A 23,760-nucleotide genomic window follows, 5' to 3' on the forward strand; every position below is an offset into this window, starting at 1 on the left:
TATTGTTTGGGAAGGCACATGTCTGTTAACTAATACTGCACTGCAACTCCTCCTCGCGTTGTTCCATTCGTTATGCGATCCTTTTTATATGTGGTATAATTTTTGATTACACTATTGTCCTGTGGCTTTAAATGAGTTCCTTGTAGGCAGATACTTAGTGAATGGTACTGTGTGAAGAGGTCTATAACATCGTTAATGTTTGAGCAAAAACCTCGACAGTTCCACTGGATAATCGTATGTCATTTGGGGTTGGATGATCCCTCAGATTTGTTCCTTGGGGCTGTTTTCACTTTGTCTACCTTGGTTTTGTCTTTCTTTGAAAAATACGGTCTACCCGTATCCATTTCTTTTTTCTTCAGCAAAAATTTCGAGAACTGGTTCCTTTCCTTGGTTTCTTACCTCTGTGTTTATTTGTTCTGCCATCTTTTTTCCTGTACTACCTATCCTTTCTTTGTTTACTTTTCTTTTTACATTTTCTGAATTATCTGGTGGGAAAGATAAAGGAGTATTGATAATTTTTTCTTGTTGTTTTTGTGATGGAGATGGTTTGTAAAACACACGAACCCATTCTAAGATGGATTATCCTGGGGGAATTGTAACATCCGTTTGTGTGCCACGACATTTTGAATTAGGTAATTTCATTTCTGGAGTTGTTTTGATTGTGGTAAATTGCGCACAAGATGGTTTTGTTTGCTATGTTTATTGCAATCACCTTTTTTAGCTTCTTGATATGAAACTCCATTTTCTGCTTTGTTTTTTTTGTATTCTTTTTGTCTTCTTCCAAATTTCACACTCTTCAGTATGCAATATGTTCCCCTTTACAATTTACACATTTATGGTTTCCAGCTGTGCAAATAGAAATGGCATGTTCTTGAGAACCACAGTTTGCACATGTTAATTTTCCTCTATATACTGTCTGTGAGTGACCAATCTTCTGACAGTTGAAACAACGGAGAGGATTCAGGATATACAGTCAGTGCAGTGTAGATATTCTGCTTTTACTGATCTGGGTGGTTTTGGTGTGTTGAAAGTGAGTATCAGATTCCTGGTGGGGATGATTATCCCTTCTTTTTTTAATTGTAATTTTTTAACACTGATGACTCCTTGTTCCTGAAGCTCCATTTGAATTTCCTCTTCGGACACATTTAGAAGGTTCCATTCCATAATGACACCTTTTGAAGTATTTAATTTTGTATTGTGTAGAGATACCGTTACTGGTATTCCTGCAAAAGTTGTTATTTGTAATAATCTTTTGGAGTGTTTAGCATTGGCTGTTTCTACCAAAATATCACCTGATTTGTCTTTTCAACTTGTTTTGGTGGGTCGACATAGCTTCAAGAGTCTTTTGTATGAGAAAGGGCGACAATTGGCCTACTGCTTTCTCAGTATTTGAATGCATAATAATACATGTTGGAGAATTTAAAGCTTTAACTTCAGTTTTTAATCTCTCTGTGGAAACAGAATCATTTCTATTGCCTTTTCTGGTTGCCTTAGAGGTATCTCCGAAACAACTCTATTCCTCATATCTTTGGTCAGTTCTATTCGGGTCCACTGACCCAGTGAATTCCTGGGTATTGGAGTCAGTTCGCTCCATTTTGCCCCGGAAGGGAGAGCTTTTCCCTTCCGGGTTACCGGCCCCACCACATAGAGGCAGGAGCAGTGCCACCCAGTGACCAAGCACTAGGAGGTGAGAAATTAAGATATAACAAGAAAATAAAAGGGAAAGAGAAGGTTGCTTTCCTTCTTAATCTAGTAAGGTTTCTTTCTTTACTATAGATTATTTCATTGTGTGTTAATAAATGCTTTAAATAAGGAAATGATTTCTACTTCAAGAAAGAGTGCTAATTCAGAGCAAAGTCACTTGATCACAGAATCACTTGGCACCTGGGGCCTCTGTTATTAGGAGTAGAATGTGCGGATTCTGATCTATAAGAAGATGAATACAAGTAGGTGAGCCATTCAATACCATTACATTCTGGCTGTCTGTCAGCATTTCAATTACTGTCCTCTTCCATCTACAGTGGGGAAACCACAATGGGTAGTGTGCATTAAAGTCACCTAATAGTAAAGTCACCTAATAGTCAAGTCACCTAATAGTCAAGTCACCTTAGTCAAGGATGCAAAATACCTCTTACCTAAAAGACTAAATGCCCCAGCATTTAGTTCACTCAATCCATTTAAAGCCTTAAACACCTCAATCTCTCCTTGCAGATGCCTAGTTTCCATATTCTTCATATGGGCAGTGGTAAGTCTAGAATACCACATCAACTGGGTGGTATCACAAAGGTAGTAGAGAACGAAAGGGAATCTATACAGTCTAAGAAATTTTTCCAGTAGTGAAATAATTATCATATTGTACAAGGCAATGGTTAGGCTGCATCTTGCATTTGGCATACAGGTCTGGATGCTTCATTTTAAGAAGGAAGAATTTCGCATCCAACGGATCCATATCCCTATTAAAATGAAGCTTGACTAATCTTGTTGCACTTCTGTGTTGAGTGAAGAGAAAAGCAAAAAAATTAGTCAAGGACACAAAAGGGGTACTCTTACACAAGGACACAAAAGGAGTACTTATGGTACTCTTACCATAAAAGACTGCAGTTTTGCAAATTGCAGCAGCACTTGGGAACTAGCCAGAGGTGATGAGACCTGACTGAAGTGTTCAGGCAGTGAACCAATGGACCAAGCAAATTAAATGCTGAAAGCATTACTCTTTCTTCATAGACAACACATATAGTGGGACATAAAATCAAAACAGGACGGTTATAGGACAGATGTGCAAAATTTTGCTTTCTGCCAGAGAGTGGCTGATTGTTGGAACAAATCTTCCCTGGTGTGGAGGAAGTGGTTAGTTTGAATAAACTGGAGGAAGAATTAGACAAATTATGGATGGAAAGATGAGGTGTGGCAGTGTTTTATATATACAGTGGACCCCCGCTTTATGGTTGGTTCACTATACGATCAAATCACTTTATGATGGACTCTCCATAATAAAATACCGTTCACTATACAATATGTGGTAAGCGCCAATCAGTGTGATCATGTTTGAGAATTGAATTTTAATTCTATTAAATGGCGATTCTAATAAGGAAAAATAAGAGGAATATTATCCACAGGCTATAAAAGTAAAGATCACAAATTTACACTTTATCACATTACCAATTAACAAAATTAAATGATACGTGAAAATCAGAAGAATGTTTTCCACAGATTAGCAAAATAAAAATAAATTTACGCTTATATACATAGCTTAATTAATACTGTAATATGTACTACACAATAACTAATTGATATTTTTGTTCATACTCTTTTTTTTTTTTTTTTTTGGGTTGTAAAATTTAAAACAGTAAAAAAGATAAGCAATCAATAACAAAGAACACAGCCCACACAAATTGCAACTACCATGATACGTGTAAGTGAGATACAGAGTAACAAGTTTATGAAGGTTTAAAAAAAATAGGAATCAAGAGAAAATTCTGAAAATGTATTTGTTTTTATATGATTGAAGATTTCACGGAAGGGGAAAACACGTTTCACCATAATAACGTAAAAACCCACAGAATTCCAGCTATCAGTATTATTGCAAATGCAACATGATCAAGTTTACTACCCATTTATAATATTGCACTAACAGAAAAGCCCAATAAGCCCACTGGAAACTGCAAATTGTTTTTATTATTTTATGGTAGTGACCTCCAGAAATGTGCTTTAGAAAATATCATAAAGGCATTCAGAATTGATTCTTATAACCAAACATATGATAACAATGAAAGTGTAGTACATTTTAATGATTTGAATTGGTTTTTTGAAATTAAAGTAGTTGATTCCATTAACCAATGATCATGTTAACTGGTATCTACTTATTTCACTTTACAATGGGATGGACTTATGATTGTCTCCGACCAGACCACGTGGTCTTTCCTCTCAGCCAATAGCAGCTTTTGTAAACTTGTTGGCCACATGTTTTGTTTTTGCATCCTTTAATTGAAGTGATTTTTTGTGTTGTGTTTCATTCAATATATTAGTTTTAATCAATATGTACAATTTCCATTAGTGAAAATTTCAACTTCTGGGGTCTCGGAACGAATTACCAAAAAACATTGGGTTTTTGGGTTCACATTATGATATTTGCACAATATGATGGCGTCTCTGTAACGGATTAATATCATAAAGCAGGGTCCACTATATATAAGCTTGCCTTCTTGCATCATTTTCACTACTAATACTAATAAAACAGAGATAGTAACTGCAGAACAAGTTTTTCAAGTTCTTTAATGGTACATGGATGATTGGGCATTAGATAAATGGAGACTAGTTTCAGAGTAATACCAATTACTATACATGTACCAACAGCTTCTATGAAGGTCTGCAGAGGAATGTGTTTGGAATGGGTTCTTGAATCCAAGAGCGTGCCTAATCCTCCATGAGCACTATTAGAGTTAGACTTCTCTTGCTTAAATCCCTCTTAACTGATGGGAAAAACTGGTGTTAAATTTGATTTCTTGTAAGCAGATGCCAACAGGATTATGACAGTGAATTAGCTTGTAAATGTCATCAGTACTGCTGTGAAAGACACTGCAATTCCACTGCATGATATTCATTGTATGACTTGAATCTGTCTGTGTGTTTTTCAGAGACAACATTCTGCTTGTGGTGATCAGTTTTCACTTCCTCCTCCTCAAGAAGAACGGACTTGTATCCATATCATCTGCTACACAGATCTCCAGAATCAATACTAGAATTATCAGTAATAGCCATGACAGAAGATTCATTGGCTTCTTCTTTATAGAGTTCACAAATTCCATTTGGGTTGATTGTACAGAAGCTACATGTACAACAGGTGGTATCGAGATTGTTGAATTGGTTCTATCATTGGTTCTATCTGTTGTCTGATTGTGGAGTGTTACACTATTGTCCTGTGGCTTTAAATAGGTTTCTTGTAGGCAGATACTTAGTGAATGGTACTGGGTGATGAGGTCTATAACATCATTAATGTTTAAGCGAAAACCTCGACAGTTCCACTGGATAATCTTATTACTGTGAGAGCAGTAATCTCATACATGAGTAGGAGTCATGTATCTGTTTGAGCTGACACTTAGCAAAATTTTTGTAGGTTTCAGTATATGTACATTTTGGCATATTTTGTTGTAACTGTTTACTTGTTTCTGGGTGTGAGACATTCTTTTCATTCTTGTACTTCTGCATTTCTCACTCAAATTTACACTTCTCATAAATTTTAGAGAAGATTGGATGGTTGTCTTTGTAGGTAAGCCTTTTTAGGAGTGTCCAAATTTTTGACACTTATAATACCTTATGGGTATTAATAAGTAAGGGTAGACAACTGTTTAAATATCCTAAAGGTGAATATGATGTTATGAGTAGGAATAGGCTCGCCGTATTTTTTTTCTTTTTTTTTTTTTACCTATGCAATTCCTCCACAATTTTCTCAAAGGAGAAAATTGTGGAGAAACTTTCAGAATGGGCTTTAATGACATTCACTAAATCCCATTCTGAAATGATACCACTGGAGGTATTGAGTGCCGTGTGAGGGGGATATCTTGATAGAAATCCTGCCAAATGAGGAAAGTTTCATTAGAGATTCAGATATTCAGAATATTTATAATTTTTGGTTTGAATCAGATCACTAGATTTAAAACTCTGAACCATTTTTGGGAAATCAGCTACAACTTCAGTATATAAATAATTAATTGTTTACATATACAATACAATGCCTATGTATTTTTATCACTTTCCTGTTTTAATGGTAATTTCTTTCATTTTTCTTTTTGAAGCGAATTTTAAATGAAGCGGAAGATTCCACAAAATCTGACTAAAGGACAAAATATATACATATATAACATATAAATGAACAGAGGTACAAGACAGGTTCAACTTACATTGTTTTCAATATACTAACTCATCAACTAATCACCCACAGGAATGCATTCCTGATGAAACTTTAAAAAAGATTAAATATATCCATTTAAAATGCATCAATTTTGTAAACCTTCATTTAACTTTCTATTGAAGAAATCCCAAAACCATAATGCATGGTTTTTCAACCAGAAAAATAATGAATTTCTATTAAGGGTGTTCAAACTGGACAATTAAGTGAGCTTTCACTGTGATTGTAATAAATTGCATATATAAAGTATTTTTCTGATGGCAAACTCATTAATTACCTGAAATCAATGCAGGTCTATATAAATATAAATTTCATTCTTACCTGAAGTTCAAGATTTTCTCGCAATGCATTTTCTAGATGTGTTTCCAGTTCGACTAAAGAAGAAGAAAAAAAGTTTTGTTTGTTACATTAATAATTAAATAAATAAAAATAGTCAAAAAAAAATTAGTAACTAAGCACTTTCAGTAAGCTGTGTTATTAATACGTTACTAAAGATGCACAAGTTACTAGAAGTTATTCTAATTACTTTAGTTATGAAAGTTAAGGAATTAGAATTATAAATTTTTAGAAATATCTCACCACCTAATAAGATTTCAAAAAAAAAATTGTGTGGGTATCTATAAAATATAATAAAAAACACAATGATCTTACATGCCATAAAAAAATAATAATAATAACCTCATAAAAATAATATTAATTTAATATATATACAAGGATCATCTAAAAATTAATAGGGGGTGAGATAACCTATCAATATTATATGATTTTCATGCAAAGCTATTCATAATGCCAACAAGATTAGTTAGGTCAGTAAGCAATAAATCCCATCCCTCTTTGAGTACAGTTCAGCTCATTGTTTTATCTGGTTTTTAGGAGCATTAGCAACTAAGGCCATATTGCTCCGGGGATATACGATGTCATTCCCTGACCTTTCCGCATACTCCATATTTGGTGGTCACAGGCTCGAACCCCGATCTAATTAAGAAGCGTGTGCTATGCACTGCTGCTCCTGCTACAGAGGCGCCACAGTTCAGCTCATGTAGGATTCTTGTAGAAGGGTTGTAACTTGCAATTCACCTCCCCAAATCATCCCAGCCATGTTCTATATGGTTCGGGTATGAGAGTTTGGCACAATGATGCACTGTTTGGATATCTTCACTTTCCAGAAAGTTGTCAATTAAATGGGCCCAATGGGAAAGTGCATTACCATCAATAAAAAAAAGAACCAAAAACTGCAACTTTAAAATTAATTGTTGTAATAACCACTCTTCTACCACGTGGGATTAATAATATAGTTTATTAAGCTTATAGCCCAAACCACTATGCATTTAAGCAATTTGCAGTAAATTTCAATGTTCTAAGACAGAGGTTCAAAAAGTGCAGCCTGTGGCCATATTTATGATGTTGTATAAATGTGAAGAAAATCTTTGTTCAAATTTTATAGAATCATAAGACTCATGTACTAATTACAGAGAAAACGGGTTAATATGAACTGAACAGGACTTTCACAAATATTTCCTGTTAACCTAATATTATGGTAAAACTTTTGATGAACAATTTCAAGTATGGAGAAAAACAAAGGAAACTGGGCACTGAGGTGGAGATTGGTTCATAGAAGATAATCAGTTGACTGGTAGGTACTGCAAAAATCCCAACTATCACAGTCGCAATAACAAGATGTCCCTGCAAACCCTTCTCTTTCCAACCATACTTTCATGCGAGGATGGTAGTTCCATGAATTTGTGTATTGCAATCAAAATGCCTCCTTTCTTTCATGCAAAGATAGCACTTCCGATAATTTGTTTGTTTTTCTAAAACAAAATAATAAAACTATTGTTGAGTTACATGACATCATCTGGTTATGCGATCTAGCATACTTGGTTAATATCACTGGGTTCTCAATGAGTTAAATGTGAAACTTCAGGGCAATAATAAGTTTGTTTCTAACCTTTTTGATTTTGTGAAAGCTTCAAACCAAAAATAAGGTTACTTGAAAAACAACTAGTAGATATCAATTTATTCCATTTTGCAGCATGTAAAATTCTTTTAGACGAATCAGCTGAAGTTTTAAATATTCTGTGGTCAGAAAAGTACAAAAAATCATTCAACATATATTAGAAGAATTTGACAGGTGCTTTTTGGATTTTAAAAATCATGAAAAAGATCTAATTATTTTTCACGATTCACTTTCATATGATCCAGAGAATGACCCTGTAAATATTCAACTGGAATTTACTAATCTATAAGAGACCACACTGAAGCAAAGGCATCTTATCGTAAGAGTTTGATGAATTTTTATAAAAAAACTCTCACCAGAAGAATATCCAGAAATACGAAAATACAGACATCGAATTGGCTTTGTTATTTGGAAGTACTTATATCGTTGAAAAAAACATTCTCTACTAACAAGTCTGGGTTAATCTGAATCTTCTGTAGAAATCTACAGAAGATTCAGATGATGACAATTAAGATAAGATCTTGCACCAGTCTGCAAATTAAATAATCACCCTTCATAATTTGAAAAACTTAAAGAAATTTAATTTTTCAATTTTCAGTGGCTATGAAATAATTGTTTAATTTACTGCATTAGTCAAGTAACTGTCAATTTACTTAAATTGTTTTATCATTTGTAGGCATATGTCTTTTTTTCTTTCATTAAGCAGATGATTAAATATTGCTCATTCACATTATAAGTAAAATATTCAGATATGCAATCCACAAGACATCTGCTCACCCTTTCACACAGACATAGTAATTGTATTTGCCATACAATGCAAGGAAGCCATAGGCTTTTGTTGCAGTGGCAAGAAAAAAAAAAAAAACCCAAGGTTTTTTTTTTTTTTTGCCATTGCAACAAGAAAACACAAATTATCTGCTTCCCTCCTCACACAGGTAAGTATCCAGTAGACCTTTGAATTTACTTAAACTGTTTACTTAACAATTTACTTGAATTTACTTTAGAAGTTGTTGCTGTAAGAATAGAAATTGGAATATATTTATCTCGTTTCTATTTATCTTCCACCGAACTAAACGTATATACTCAGAGACTTTCATGAGTTCCTTGCCCAGATACCACCTCCTTTTTGTTTGATGGGTGACTTTAATGGACACCACCCATTATGGGGAAGTCTCCATATGGATAAAAGAGGGCAGCTAATAGAAACATTACTGGACAAACAAAATCTAACTCTGCTAAACACTGGTGCACATACTCATGTTCATTTTCCCTCAGGAAATGCCTCAGCCATAGATCTATCTGCTTCCCCGCTCTGTACCCAAGTATACATTGGGCGGTATTGGATAATCCCCACAATAGTGATCATCTTCCAATTACCTGTAAATTCCAAACTACCCCCACCTATCTGGAAACTCACAGAAGATGGAAATTTACAAAGGCAAACTGGGAAAAATTTTCCTTAAGTACAGTTTTAGATAAAAACTTCATTCTGAATCGGTCAATAGATAAAGCTAATGACCATATTACTAAACGGATACTAGCAGCAGCTGACAAAGCTATTCCTCAGTCATCGACTCATTCATGCAGGTGCAAAAACTACTGGTGGAATGATGACTGTAATAGAGCAAAAAAAGAAAAGAACAAAGCTTGAAATATTTTCTGCAAGCATCCCACTATTATTAACCTTATAAATTACAAGAAACTAAATGCATGACAAATAAGAAGGAAAGCCAAAAAAAAAGGTTCCTGGATACAGTTTGTTTCCACTATCACCAAAAACACCAATACTAGATTAATCTGGAGGAAAATCCAACATCTGAATGGCAAATATCCATTGTCATTCTCTCCAATATTGATCTGTAATGGACAGGAACTGTCTTCCCCCAAAGAAATAGCAAATGCTTTTGCTAAAGCCTTTGCAAAAATTTCAGCAGCAAATTCATATGATGCTTCATTCCAACAAATTAAAGTGGCAGCAGAAAGATATAAGTTAAATTTCAACACCGGTCTGTCTCTTCCTTATAATCAGCCTTTTACTATATCCGAGTTAAAGGATGCTCTTAACAGAGCACCCAATAGTGCAGCTGGCCCTGATGGTATATTTTATATTATGCTAAAACACTTGAATGATACTGCTTTACAAATTTTTTTTAATATCTTTTAACAGAATTTTTGAGGAACATGTTTATCCTCGCTCTTGGAGACATTCACTTGTATTAGCCATCCTTAAACCAGGAAAAGACCTCTCTAATCCAGGAACTTATCGTCCAATTTTCTTAACTAGTTGTTTGGGGAAAACACTGGAGAAAATGGTTCTCAAGCGCCTCACCTGGTTTCTTAAGTCACATAACATCTTACATAAAAACCAGTATGGTTTTTGGCAAAAGAGATCTGCATTAGATATGATGACCAGAGCAGAATCAAACATCAGAAACGCTTTTGTCAGAAATGACCACCTCGTTTGGGTAAGTTTCGATTTAGAAAAGGCCTTTGATACAACATGGCATTTCGGTATTCTACGGGATCTTTATCCATTGGTCTACGAGGCAAGCTTCCTTTGTTTATTCAGAGCTTTCTCCAGGGCAGAACCTTTCAGGTTAGTCATCTAAATGCTCTTTCTAGAATTCATATACAGGAGGAGAGGGTCCCTCAAGGATCTATCTTGAGTCCTACAGTATTTTTAATAAGAATAAACAATATCATCCATGATATTCCAAGCACAGTAGAATTATATCACTATGCAGATGATCTCATGATTTCGTGCCAAGGAAATACTATGAATTCTATTGAGAGACAGCTTCAGATCTCAATTAACAAAATTGAGCTGTGGATGTCTCTCAATGGCTACTGCTTATCAGCACAAAAATCTAACTGTATTCATTTCTGTAAAAAACGTAAGATCCACCCTGAGCCTGAACTACATCTTAAAAATTTCACCATGCCTCTTTCCAATAGTATCAGATTTCTTAGCCTAATCCTGGACAATAAATTAAACTTTTCACAACACATCACATATCTGAGAACCATTTGCTTGAAAAAATTAAATATCCTCAGAGTACTATCTCCATTGACGTGGGGTGCTGACCGATACACTCTGCTTCGGCTATATCGGGTATTAATCTGATCTCGCTTGGATTACGGAGCTCCAATCTATGACTCTGCCAGGAAAAGTGCACTAACTTGGCTAGACACTATAAATCACAGTGCCCTGCTTTAGGAGCATTCAGAACATCCCTGTACAGAGTCTATATATAGATGCACACGAACCTCCACCCCCATCTTCGGAGGAAAATGTTGATCGTCACCTATGCAGCAAAAATACGGAGTCTTCCTTTTCATCCTATCTCGCCATACTTATTTGAGCCCCAATGGACCACATTTTATCAAACCAAACCTAACAAAAACAGGCCTATTGGGATAAGGTTACAGTTAAAACAATGTTGGAATCTAGACATGGGTAATGTCTTTCAGGAAATGAGCGCTCACGACCCTCCGTGGTCTGATTATACACTGGTCTGTGATTTCTAATTCCAACAATGGGGGAAAAAGCAAGAAGCAGACCTTACCATTAGGAAACTCCATACTGCACATATAGCAGAAAATTCTCGGTGTTTTCAAATAGCATTAGCATTAGTAGAGGCATATGATGCAAGAGAGCAAGATTATGCACATCAGATAAAAAAAAACCAACTCCCATTTCACTCCTCCGTTCGTTCGAAATACCTGTCCAGCTGAGCCTTAAATTTATATAGGCTATCAACTTCCACAACAAGGGATGGAAGTCAGTTCCACCAACCAACTACCCGATGGCTAAAGGCAAATTTCCGCACATCTATCCTACATCTGTCTTTCCTCAATTTGAATTTATGCCCTCTCAAATGATTATTCTGAGCAAGAGGAAAAATCCCATTGGCATCGAGCATGCTCAAACCATTCAAGGCTTTATACACCTCTATCAGATCACCTCGCCGGTGCCTAGTCTCAGACACTAATTTGCAAAACTTAAGCCTCTAATGGAATGGAACAAAGGGTTGCTCGTAAGAGGAACCCTTTGTTCCATTCACTAATCTTGTTGCCCTTCTCTGTACTCATTCGAGCAGCTCTACATCCTCCCTGAAATGAGGCCTCCAGACCTGTATACAGTACTCTAGGTGTAGCCTGACCATTGCCTTATACAAGGGAATAATCACCTCCTTATCCCTGCTAGAAAAATTCCTGTATATCATTGACAAGACGCCATGAGCTACTCTTGCAGCCTGTCTGCACTGCTCAGAGAATTTCATATCTGCCTGCACAATTACACCCAGGTCCTTTTCATTCTCTTCCATTGTCAATGTAGTACCACAGAGTTGATACTTTGCTCTGAGGTTACTGTTTCCCCATACGTAGTACTTTACATTTGTCAATGTTAAACTTCATTAGCCACCTCTCAGCCCATCTGCTCAATCTTTCAAGATCCTGTTGCAGCAGCATAGTGTCAGTAGTGTCCTTAACAACCCTGCCAACCTTTGTATCGTCTGCAAAATTAGACATTAAGCTAGATATACCATCATCATTATCATTTATAAATACAGAAAACAATAATGGACCCAACACTGAACCCTGAGGGACTCCACTAATAACATTAGTCCACGATGAGCAATGTCCATTGATTACCACTCTGTCTTCACCCCCCTCAACCATCCCTTTATCCATAGCAGCAATTTGCCTCCAATACCACACTGCTCCAATTTCTGCAGCAGTCTTCCATGTGCAACAGTATCAAAAGCCTTTCTAAGATCCAAATAATATATAATATCAAAGTTATTCCCTGCATCCAGTTGTTTTGTGATTGCATCACAGTATCCAATCAAATTGATCAGGCAAGACTTTCCCTTAACAAAACCATGCTGTGTCCAAGGTTTAACTGGTCTTGTCTAGATGATCCTGCAGTGCTTCTTTAACCAATGCCTCCATTAATTTTCCTGGAACAGAAGTTAAACTCACAGGTCTATAATTACTTGTGTCAGCCTTTGATCCTCCTTTGTGAATTGGGATCACATTTGCACATCTCTAGTCTATGGGTACTTCCCCGAGTCCAAAGAAGCTCTCATAATTATGGCTAAGGGTTTGCTTGCTTACTTTGCTGCCTCTTTTAATATAACTGGATAGATCCAATCCACCTCATGTGCCTTTTTTATGTTTATCCTCAACAATTTCTCCTCCACTTTCCTCTCAGTTATTACAAAATCATCTCACTCACTACCAGTTTACTTCACCTCTGGCATTCCCCTTCCTGAATAACTCCTCATGTGTGAATGTAGATGCAAAATACTCGTTTAGTTTGTTAGCCACCTGAGCAGGATCCTCAACTGTTGAAACATCAATATCCAGTGGACCAATCTGATTCATCCCTTTCCTTCTAGAGTTTACATAGGTAAGGAACTCTTTTCTGTTTTTCTTTGCATCCTTTGCCAAGAATTTCTCATAATCTGCCTTTGCCTGCCTAATCTTCTTTGTGGCTTGGTTACAGACTAGCTTATATCTATCTTAGGCTTCCATGTCACCCATTAATTTATATGTATCCCATGCATTTTTTTCTCTGCCATATGTCTCATTAGTTCATCTAATAATCAGATCAAGAGTATTACTTCCTCTAGTTTCCTCCGGAACATTCTGATGTAGAAAACAATCATCCAATAAATCCGCAAAAGCATTACTAGTGTGTGAGTGACGAACTCATGATTTCCAGTCAGTATCTGTGAAATCAAAATCCCCCATTATAACACTCTGATTTACTGGCCCACTCTATTTCCCTGTACTGTTTCTTATTATACTCAGAGTTATTAGGCCTATAGCACACTCCTACTCTCAATTTTGATCTCCCAATGCTTATGTCACACCAAACTGACTCGACACTGCACTGTCCAGCGATGTCGACTGGCTTCACTTCCTTGGATTTTATGTGTTTCTTAACTAATAGCATAATCCCTCCTCCCTTCCTATCCTGTCCTGTCTATCCTTCCAGTACACATTGTACTCCCCAAATTCCAGTTCTGCATTCCATATATCTGTGTGACACCACATATCTGATATCCCAACAATATCTGCCTCTGATGTTTTGAGCAATACCTCAAATTCATCAAATTTATTTACCAAACTCCTAGCATTGGTGTATACACAAGTATACATGCACCTTTTCCTATTCTTAGGTACTCTAACACAACCCATGTGTTTACTTGTACCGCAATAACTTCCAGCAGTCTCTGAAATATCCTGCATCTTGTTTTCCAGGCTGCTGCTCATTCCAATAGAAGCAGTACAAGAATCACTTTCACCTCTGCCAGTGGCTACTGTTAATCTATTAGTCTGTGAATCCCCCCCAACTAGCAGTTTTCTGACCCACCTAACACTGCCTCGATAGCATCAGCAAATATTCTTGCACCCTTTCTATTTAAGGGTATTCCATCCCTGTAGAAGCAGTCTCTCCTGTTAACAAGTACAGACCAGGCTGAAAAAAAATTCTACCCCTTGAGCCTTGCACAATCTTTCCAAGGCCGAATTGATCGACAAGGCTTTCATCATATACTCCCTCCTATCGTGTCTGGGCAGAATTGCAGAAAAACTTTCAAATTCAACTCTAATTCATGTCTTTTTTTCTTTAGTGACCTTACTTTTTAAGTAAAATATATACCGATGGCTCAAAAACAAGTATAACAGTGGGCGCAGCGGCAGTTTCTTCTATCTTTTATAGTTCTGTGTCCCTTCGAAAGGAATGCAGCGTCTATTCTGCTGAACTGTGGCTGATTTAAATAGCTCTGGATCACGTGATTAATCTGTCCAGGAAGCAAATTGTGATCTACTCTGATTCTCTGAGTGCAATAAAATCATTGAAAAATCCATCCAAACCAATCCACCCTGTCTCGAAGCAAATTAGATCACAGATTATTGCGTTACAAGCTGTAAACCAATCAGTCACTTTCTGTTGGAGGTCATGTAGGCATCAAAGGAAATGAATATGCAGATCAAGCCATTAAACATCCAATCACTGCAAGATCTAACTACTAAGTGCCATATACAGACTACAAATCAGTCGTAAAAAACGTGTTTGAAGAGCAATGGTTGCATATCAGGCAAGCTTAGTGCGGCAATAAACTGCTTCAATTTAAACAGGAACCTAAGTTGTGGCCATCCAGCATGCGATCAAATAGGCAAGAGGAGGTGATCCTGGCTAGACGGGTATTGGGCATACATCCATATTTATATACTCAAGGGCAAGAGGAGGTGATCCTGGCTAGACGGGTATTGGGCATACATCCATATTTATATACTCAAGGGCAAGAGGAGGTGATCCTGGCTAGACGGGTATTGGGCATACATCCATATTTATATACTCAAGGGGGAAGATCCGCCTATTTGTATATTTTGTCAGACTACACTTACAGTGAGGCATATTCTAATAAATCGCAATCATTATAATAATTATCGAAACAAAATTTTCAAAATGCTTTCACATCTGCAAGAACCTTTGATAAGTTAGTTAGTTATTTGGTTTTTAGGAGCATTAGCAACTAAGGCCACATTGCTCCGGGATATGCGGTAGTCATTCCCTGACCTTTCCACATCCTCCGTATTTGGTGGTGACGGGCTCGAACCCCGGTCTAATCAAGAAGCATGTGCTATGCTCTGCTGCTCCTTCCCACCTGGCTACGGAGGCGCCATCAAGAACCTTTGACATTACCCCATCTGATTGGAGACAATGCAAATCTAGCTGAGTTCTTTTATTTCTTAAAGCAGAAGGGATTATTTTACAGATTTTAACTGGCAATTGCACTACCGAATAGAATCAGGCACAATATGGCCTTAGCAGCCCTTGTGCCACTAAACAACATATCAACCAACTAACCAACATCAAAATCATTCTTGCAATACTGAAAGATGTTTATTTTATGCATTTTTACTAAACAGTGGAAGTGTGATTGACTCTAAGCATAGATCGTTAGTTTTAATATAAATTGCAAAAATAAATAAATAAATAAATAAAATAATTAATTTGAATCTTAATTTATTTTTAATGTAATTGTTACATTGTAAAGCAGATTGCTGTTGTTGTTGTTGTTGTTGGGTTTAAAGACACAAGGGCAACTGAGGCCAAATTGTGTCTATACATCGTTTAATTGCATGACCCTATCTTTATAGTTGTTAAATTATATACTTTTGTACAGGCCAATACATTTTAAGTATATTAAAAGTTCTTCAATATTTGCATTGTTTCCTAGGATATGAGATAAATCAGGTGATACGTTAAGCCTGGAAACTGATTGAAAAATGTCTGACCAGATGGTTGAAGGCAAGGGACAATCAAGCAGAAAATGGCGGACCGTAAGCCGACTGTTACAGGATGAACACTGAGGTGGGCTTTCTCCCAATAACAAGTAGAAATGGGTATGATGCGTATTTCCAATTCTTAGCCTTGCCAACACCACTTCCTCACGTCTGTTTGGTCTGAAGCAAGAGAGCCACAGCTTTGGTTTTTGTTTTATTTGGTAAAGTTTGCTGTTAGTATTCCTTTTCCATATCTGTGACCAGTTGTCGTAACATGCTTTACGAATAACAGGTTTGTAATCAGTGTATGGAACCTGAGGATGCTGTGAGAGAGTGGGTTGAGGATGTTTAGCAGCAAAGTCTGCACTTTCATTTCCCGGAATGCCAGAATGGCCAGGGATCCAGCAAAAGCTGATTGACTGATTGGACGCACTACAGGAAAATAATTGGGAATGAACTTCTTTCAATGTAGGATGAGAAGAGGAGAAATTCTTCCTTATGGCATTGATAGCACTGAGGGAATCCATGTAAATTATTGCGGGTGAGATGCAAAGTTCAATAATCTTACTAAGTGCTAACTTGATGGCATAAAGTTCAGTAGTGAAGACACTGCAAGCAGATTGCATTTTAATTGGATAACTGTATGTAATGTGTGTTTATATATTTATTCATTTATTTTATTTTATTTTTTCCCTATTTATGTGTTGATGATGAACATTAACTGATTTGACTGGATATATATATATTCATGTGGAAAAATTATAGAAATCACATTTTCTACTTTGTTGAGATAAAGATAAATGTGCAAAGCTGGAGAAAAATATGTCATATATATACATTTTTTTATACTCTTCTAGGAAATGTATATACTATTTACATCGAAGGCCCATATATGTACATTTGACTCTTCCTTTTAGAAATACACTTCCTCTTTCTATTAATGTCTAGATCCCTGCATATCTACAAATAACCTATTTATTGGAAAACTAATAATGTCTGCTTTAGCCTTTATGACAGTCTCTGCAGATCTCTCTCTCTCTCTCTCTCTCTCTCTCTCTCTCTCTCTCACACACACACACACACCCCAGTGATCCAGTTCATCCCAAGTAGGTTTTTCTGTAGGATTGAGGTCATGCTGGGCTTCAACACTATGGGCGGTATGACATGGAGCATTGTCCTGATGATACAGTTGTGGGTCTTACCCTACATGCTCCACAACATAGGTAATGCATTATTATCCAAGATATCTAGATAGACCTCAGTATTCATTGTTTTGTCAAAAACAACCAGTGGTCCTAGGCCAAACCACAAAATAGCCCTGCACCATCATGCTGAAACTGGGATAATACACTCTGACAGGTAGCTTTCTCTGGGCATCTGCCACACCCAGACAACCCTCAAACTGGTAGACCATGTAATGTCTCATTACTCCAAAGTACAACTTTCCACATGCTGCAGGCCTTACACCAAGCTAGACAATGCCTGGCATTAGTTGAAGTGATTAGTGACTTGTGGACAGTTTCACAACCATGGTAAAACTACATTGCATCTTGAACTCTGTACAGGTGCTGACATTTTCCATGTGCAAGATTCTTCACAAGGCTTTCCTGTCATGTTCTGTCTACTTCAGAAGTTTTCCAGGATTTTTTCTGATGATTTCAGCACCAGTCTTCTTCTGTTTTCAGATCATATCATCATCCCAGCGATCTTTAGTGATGTTGAAGTTGAGTTGAAGTGATGTTGAGAATCTTTAGTGATGATACTACAATACACCAGTTGTTGCTTAGGTGGCACCCTATTATCCTCTGATAATTGTTAACTCCATCACTTGCATCATCCTATGTTTGCAATTTACTACTGTCTCCTCGAAGGCCTATGGGCATATCTGTAATATTTTAGTTGTGTCTGACTTGCCATTTTGGTATAATGTAACTAACTATCACTGGAGGCTTGTCTGGATATTAATGGTAGTGCAGCATGTACTGCAGCATGTACCGGGGGAGATGTACTGCTTCGCCGAGTACACTCACTCCTCAAAACCATCTGGTACACTGAACAAATTCTGCTAACATGGAGGAAAGCCATTATCGTACCGATCCACAAGAAAGGTGATAACCGGGACTGCAAGAACTACCGTGGCATCAGCCTCCTTTCCATCATCAGAAAGGTCTTTATGAAGATCATCCAGTCAAGACTGCAAAAACATCGCGAGCAAACCAGTCGAGAAGAACAGGTAGGATTTAGACCCGGGCGAGGATGCTGTGATCAAATCTTTGCCATTCGTCAGCTGATGGAGGAGAGGATCCGGTGTGGACAGCGAACCGTCATTGTTTTCATTGACTTTAAGTCTGCTTTCGACTGTGTCCACCGGCCTGCCTTATGGAAACTACTAGAGGTTGAACATGTCCCTCGAAAAGTCATCACACTCCTCCAAACTGCATACAACGGTTTAACCAGCCAGGTGCGCATCCAGAACGATTTATCTGAGGAATTTACCATCCAAACTGGAGTCCGCCAAGGGGATGTAGCCTCCCCGTTGCTTTTCAACATCGTGGTCAACGCCATTATGAGGCAAGCATTCAGAAACAGACAGGGCATACAATATGACAAGGATCACTATGTGACTGACCTGATGTTTGCTGATGATAGTGCTATCCTTGCCGGTAACGACGCTGAAGCCACGGACATCCTTTACGACATTGCCCGCATTGCCCGGCCATACGGTTTGAAGATCAATGCTGGTAAGACAAAGGCCCTGACAACAGATGGGTCGCAAGCCACCATCTATCTCGAAGGCGTCCAGATCAAGCAAGTGCAGGACTTTAAATACCTTGGGTCGCTGGTCCAGGAGAAGAAAGTTGCATCCACCATGGAAATCCACAGCAGAATTGGACAGGCGGCCACTGCGTTCGCCTCGCTCAAATGGTGTCTGTGGAAGAGGACCAACATTTCCACAAAGACTAAAATCCGACTCTTCCGGACTTTGATCCTGCCCATTCTTCTTTACGGATTTGTCTCAAGTTAGATTTGAACAAACTTGAGGTATTCCAAATGCGATGCCTGCGGCAGATCTTGGGCATCTCTCTTCGCGACTGCATCACTAATGATACCATCCGCGCCAGATGCCAACAGCAACCAACCATTGCCGACCAAATCCAGAAGCGAAGGCTTAGATGGGTTGGCCACGTATGTAGAATGGGCACGAACAGAATACCATCCACACTCCTTTGGAGACAACGACCCACCCAATGGAGCATCCAACGGATGCGCCTAGGAAAACGTGGGCCAAGCAAGTGGAAAATGACTTGAAGAGCCGACGTCTCGACCTTAACCAGGCCAGGACTGACGCCATAGATCGTAAGGTATGGAAGAACATCACAGAACAAGTCCGAAACCCTGCAGCAGCATACTGGTTGCGTGGCCAACCGCCTCCCCCAGCTGCCAGCTAAGGACCAAAGAAGAAGAAGAAGTGCAGCATAAGTTTCAGTTCCATTTTAATCTGCTAAGTTGAGAGAATATGTCTGATAGGTTTGTAGGGAGAAACCTCATAAATGATTTTCACCTTATGTCATCAGTGGATTGCGTTTGGAAAGGCGGGGATGGATGAGTTACACCTGGAGGTTACTGGGATTTTTGCTGTGTTTAGAAGTGCCATTTCAAGGCTTTTGAAACAATTCCAGGAAACATGACATATAACTGCATGAAAGGCAAAGGCCATCTATTTGTAAAACAGCATTAAAAGATAACCAAAACAGCCTGAACTACCAAGTGTAATAGAAAAATTTCTACATTGTAGCTCTCTTCAGCCATGTATGAAACTTTACCAAAGTGAGGTCTGCACCCATGGTTTGTGTTGTTAATGTAGTTAAAGTTCTGTGCTGTGATAAGTCATGATTCAATCTGAATAGTAATTCTCAAAAGAATATATTTGGGGAGAACATGGTGTGCAGTACCAGAACCTTAAATGCTTGACAATAGAGATGATATCTTAAAGCAGCAGTTCTCAAACTTTTTCATTAGTGCCCAATATTAATGAAAATATGATGATAGAAATTGTGGATGGACCGTGCATCAGAGGTTAATGTTGTGTTATCACTGATATGCATGGTAGATGACTTTCATCAACCGGTGAAATACCACCACTTTGCTTATTGGAGGCTTGAAGTGGTGAAACCCATGTTTAGTCTCTAGAGCAGAGTTTCCGGCATCCCCCCATACTTCTCCTTCAACCCATGCACGGTACTAAGTACTATAGGTTTTGATACCTTTCGTGTTTGGGGTTTTCATAGAAAAAAAAATATATATATACATTCCACAACATACATATTAGAAAACAACACTTCTCGATAAATTTTGATATAATTGGCAAAAATTGTACATGAAATTATAAAATTTTCAAACGAAACCTTGAATGGTATTTTTTAAATTAAGTAACACAAAATTTTACGTTAATTGTAAAGCAAAATGAAAAACAACTGAATGCAGTATTAAACACAAATTTAAATTATTGAAAATAAAACAAAGAAATATTTATGAATTATAGGAAAAAAGTATAAAAATTTCAAGAAAAAGTATAAATTTTAAGTACAGCATGTTATTTATGGAATTTATTTTTGTTTTAAATTATTTCCATCAGCCTGGGTTCTAAAGATGTTGTGGATGTGTAAAACACGTGTGAGATGACTCATTAATTTGGATATCTTAATTTAGACTTGTTTATGTCTAAATTAAGATATCCAATGTTTATGTAGATTTCTCCCTCTCAAAATACTCTCCATTGAACTTCACACACTTTTTCCACTGTCATACCCATGCATTAAATGCTTCTTGCAAGCCATTTTTCAAAATACTGCGAATTGCTTCCCTTGTGGCTCTGCGGGCATCATTGTTGGATGTGAAATGCTTGCTTTTCAGAGCTTTCTTCAGACGTGGAAACAGGAAGAAATCATTGGGCTTCTGGTGAATACTGTGCTATCCGTGCAAACATGGAGTGCTAGTGGCATAGTATTTAGGGTCAGATGCAACCAGTAATTTCCCACATCTGTGTTGTATGTACTCTATGATTATGTGGAAAAAGAAATCATGGGATACCTACCTAGTAACAGGTAGGCCCACCTTTCGCCCGGATAAGGGCAGTCACACAGCGAGGCATTGAATCCACTAGTTCACAAAAGCGTTCCACAGATATTTCCATCCATGCTTGCTGCACCACTGTCCATAATTTTTTATTTATTTATTTTTTTTGATTATTATTATTATTTATTTTTTTTATTTTTATTATTTTTTTATATATATATTTTTTAGGCCCTTGCCACTGAAATCTTAGGAAATCAGGTGGCAGGGCCTGCCAGAGTACTTACTTCTAATGTGATCCCTCTATGCCTGACCTGCCTCCTCGGGGCTAAGTGTGGGCAATGGGGGGGGGTCCCACTAGGGGCCCAACGGCTAAACAGTCAGAGGAACAACACAACGTGACACTACACAACATAAACATGTACCTTACGCTTTTTAAAATCTCTGGCCTTCACAGTGTTCTGTGTTTCACAAACAGAGTACACAACACGGAGATGGGGGAAACTCCTGGGGCCGTTAGACAATGAACACTTTACACTTGTCCATAAGTCCGTTGCATTCCTGGGTGGAGGATCCAAAGTTCAAAACAGACCTTTTGACAGCATCCCAAAGGTGCACCACAGGGTTCATGTCCAGTGAATGGGGAGGCCATTCCATGGGGGCAAAAAAAAGTTTATGTTGTGCATATCCAGCAAGCTAGATGTACTACACAACATAAATTGTTACTACACTATACATTTAAAAAGAGTTAGCAAAAATATGCTTATTTTATCAGAAAACAAATATTGCTCATAAGTATTCAAAGTAAAGTACTTTTGCAAAGCAATTAATGGAATATAAAATAAAAACTGAAAAAAAAAAAAAAAAAAACAACAAATTATATCAACTACAAAAGTATTTTGTTCTTGCACTTTTCAAAAAAGCAAGTTTATGAGAAAAATTCTGTTCAAAAGACTTCTGCTGTGCAAGGTGGAAGGTGTGATGTCTCTGGAATCAAAGAGAGTGCAATATGCAAATATACTCCTGCATCTGTGTATGTATAAGTAGCATCTATTGATTCATGTTGAACTATATCATAATTGAAACATAACTTCGAATTTTGATGATTTTTGCTCAGCTTATTTAGTTTTCCAATTTGCTCTTACTCCTCCAATAAAGACTGTTCCTTGATTTTAATGTGTTCGCATGCTTTTCCACTAAGCAAGATGAAAAGCAGTGACTGTAAAGATATTACTTTCTAATCACTGCTAGAAAGTCAGTCATTGTTAGCTAGTGCACTTCCAAGTAAATATTTGGTAGGACATGAGTGCATAAAGATATCAAAATGGCCAATATATGTTAAAGTTTGTCTAGACATCCCTCTCTCATCCACAAAGGATTATGTCCATTCAGATCTCTTAATGGAACTAATGAATGTAGATATCATCTTGTTTTGTGACAATACACTGAAATTACATTTATAATCTTTATGATAATTTTAACCTTCAGACAGATTGTGTTATAACTTTAAACAGCTGATTTTATTTTTATGAAATTTTCTCACAAACTTAATTAAGACATTTTATATCAATAACAAAACTGATTTTTTTTATTTGATATTAACTGCCCTAAAATTAACTGCCTTATTATTAAATTCCACCTTGCATGAGTAACTTGTCCCATTCATTTCAAACTAGATATTTTTTGGCCTACTCCAGATAAATAAATCAAAACTGTTGGCAATAAATCAAATTACAGGGTCATCTAATGTTTTCCAATCACTACAGTCCAACTTACTGGTAAGTTATCAAATAATCCTAATACCACTACAGATAATAAGGATGATCATTACAATAACTTTTTTGATACTACATAAACAGCCGACCGGGCTAGCCGAGTGGGTAAAGTACCTGCCTAGCAACCCAAAGGTCGCGGGTTCGAATCCCACTTCGGGCTTGGATCAAAGTACTGCAAAAACCTTGGGAGGTGCATTATGGCCACAGAAGCCGATGCGCCAACAACTACCAAAAAAAAAAAAAAACCTACATAAACAAAATTAAAAGGAAATAAAGGAAAATATTACCTATAAATTAAATAAAGTACCTACCTAACTTTGCCATAAATTCATTTTCTTTTTCTTGAATTTCTTCATTTGCCTAGTAAAAGTCACATTCTGAATGTTACAGCATTGCAGTCAGTAATTTTTCAATCTATAAAAACATAACTTGTGTGTGTGCATGCATTATATGCATGTGAGAGAGAGAGAGAGAGAGAGAGAGAGAGAGAGAGAGAGAGAGAGAGAGAGAGAGAGAGAGAGAGAGAGAATGTCTTATATAAACTAATTAAGCAATCTATAAGCACTTATTTCGATACACCAGAGATAAATACTGACCTCTGTAAATAAGTTTGTAAACTTAGCACAGCATAATATAATGTTATACAGTAGAATCTCGTTAATAGAAAGTTCAAGGGATGACATAAATTTTCATTTTTTTTGTAGTAATGAGGTTTGTAGTAACAAGGTCTGTCAAAATTAAATTAT

At 37.1% G+C, this 23,760-nt stretch overlaps 1 protein-coding gene across 1 annotated transcript in view; it reads right to left on the reverse strand.

Moving 5' to 3' along the window:
- Window positions 1-23,760, reverse strand: part of Frl (formin-like protein) — a 708,708-nt gene that overhangs the window by 440,733 nt on the left and 244,215 nt on the right. The window contains exons 10-11 of the mRNA XM_090382384.1: window positions 23,326-23,374; window positions 6,227-6,279 (exon numbers count right to left, since the gene is read on the reverse strand). Of these exons, the coding sequence (XP_090238510.1) occupies window positions 6,227-6,279; window positions 23,326-23,374 (102 nt within the window). The remainder of the gene's footprint in view (window positions 1-6,226; window positions 6,280-23,325; window positions 23,375-23,760) is intronic.

Source organism: Mastigoproctus giganteus, chromosome 1 (genome assembly GCF_048544385.1).
Source record: "Mastigoproctus giganteus isolate SK-2022 chromosome 1, ASM4854438v1, whole genome shotgun sequence".
Lineage (NCBI taxonomy): Eukaryota > Metazoa > Arthropoda > Arachnida > Uropygi > Thelyphonidae > Mastigoproctus > Mastigoproctus giganteus.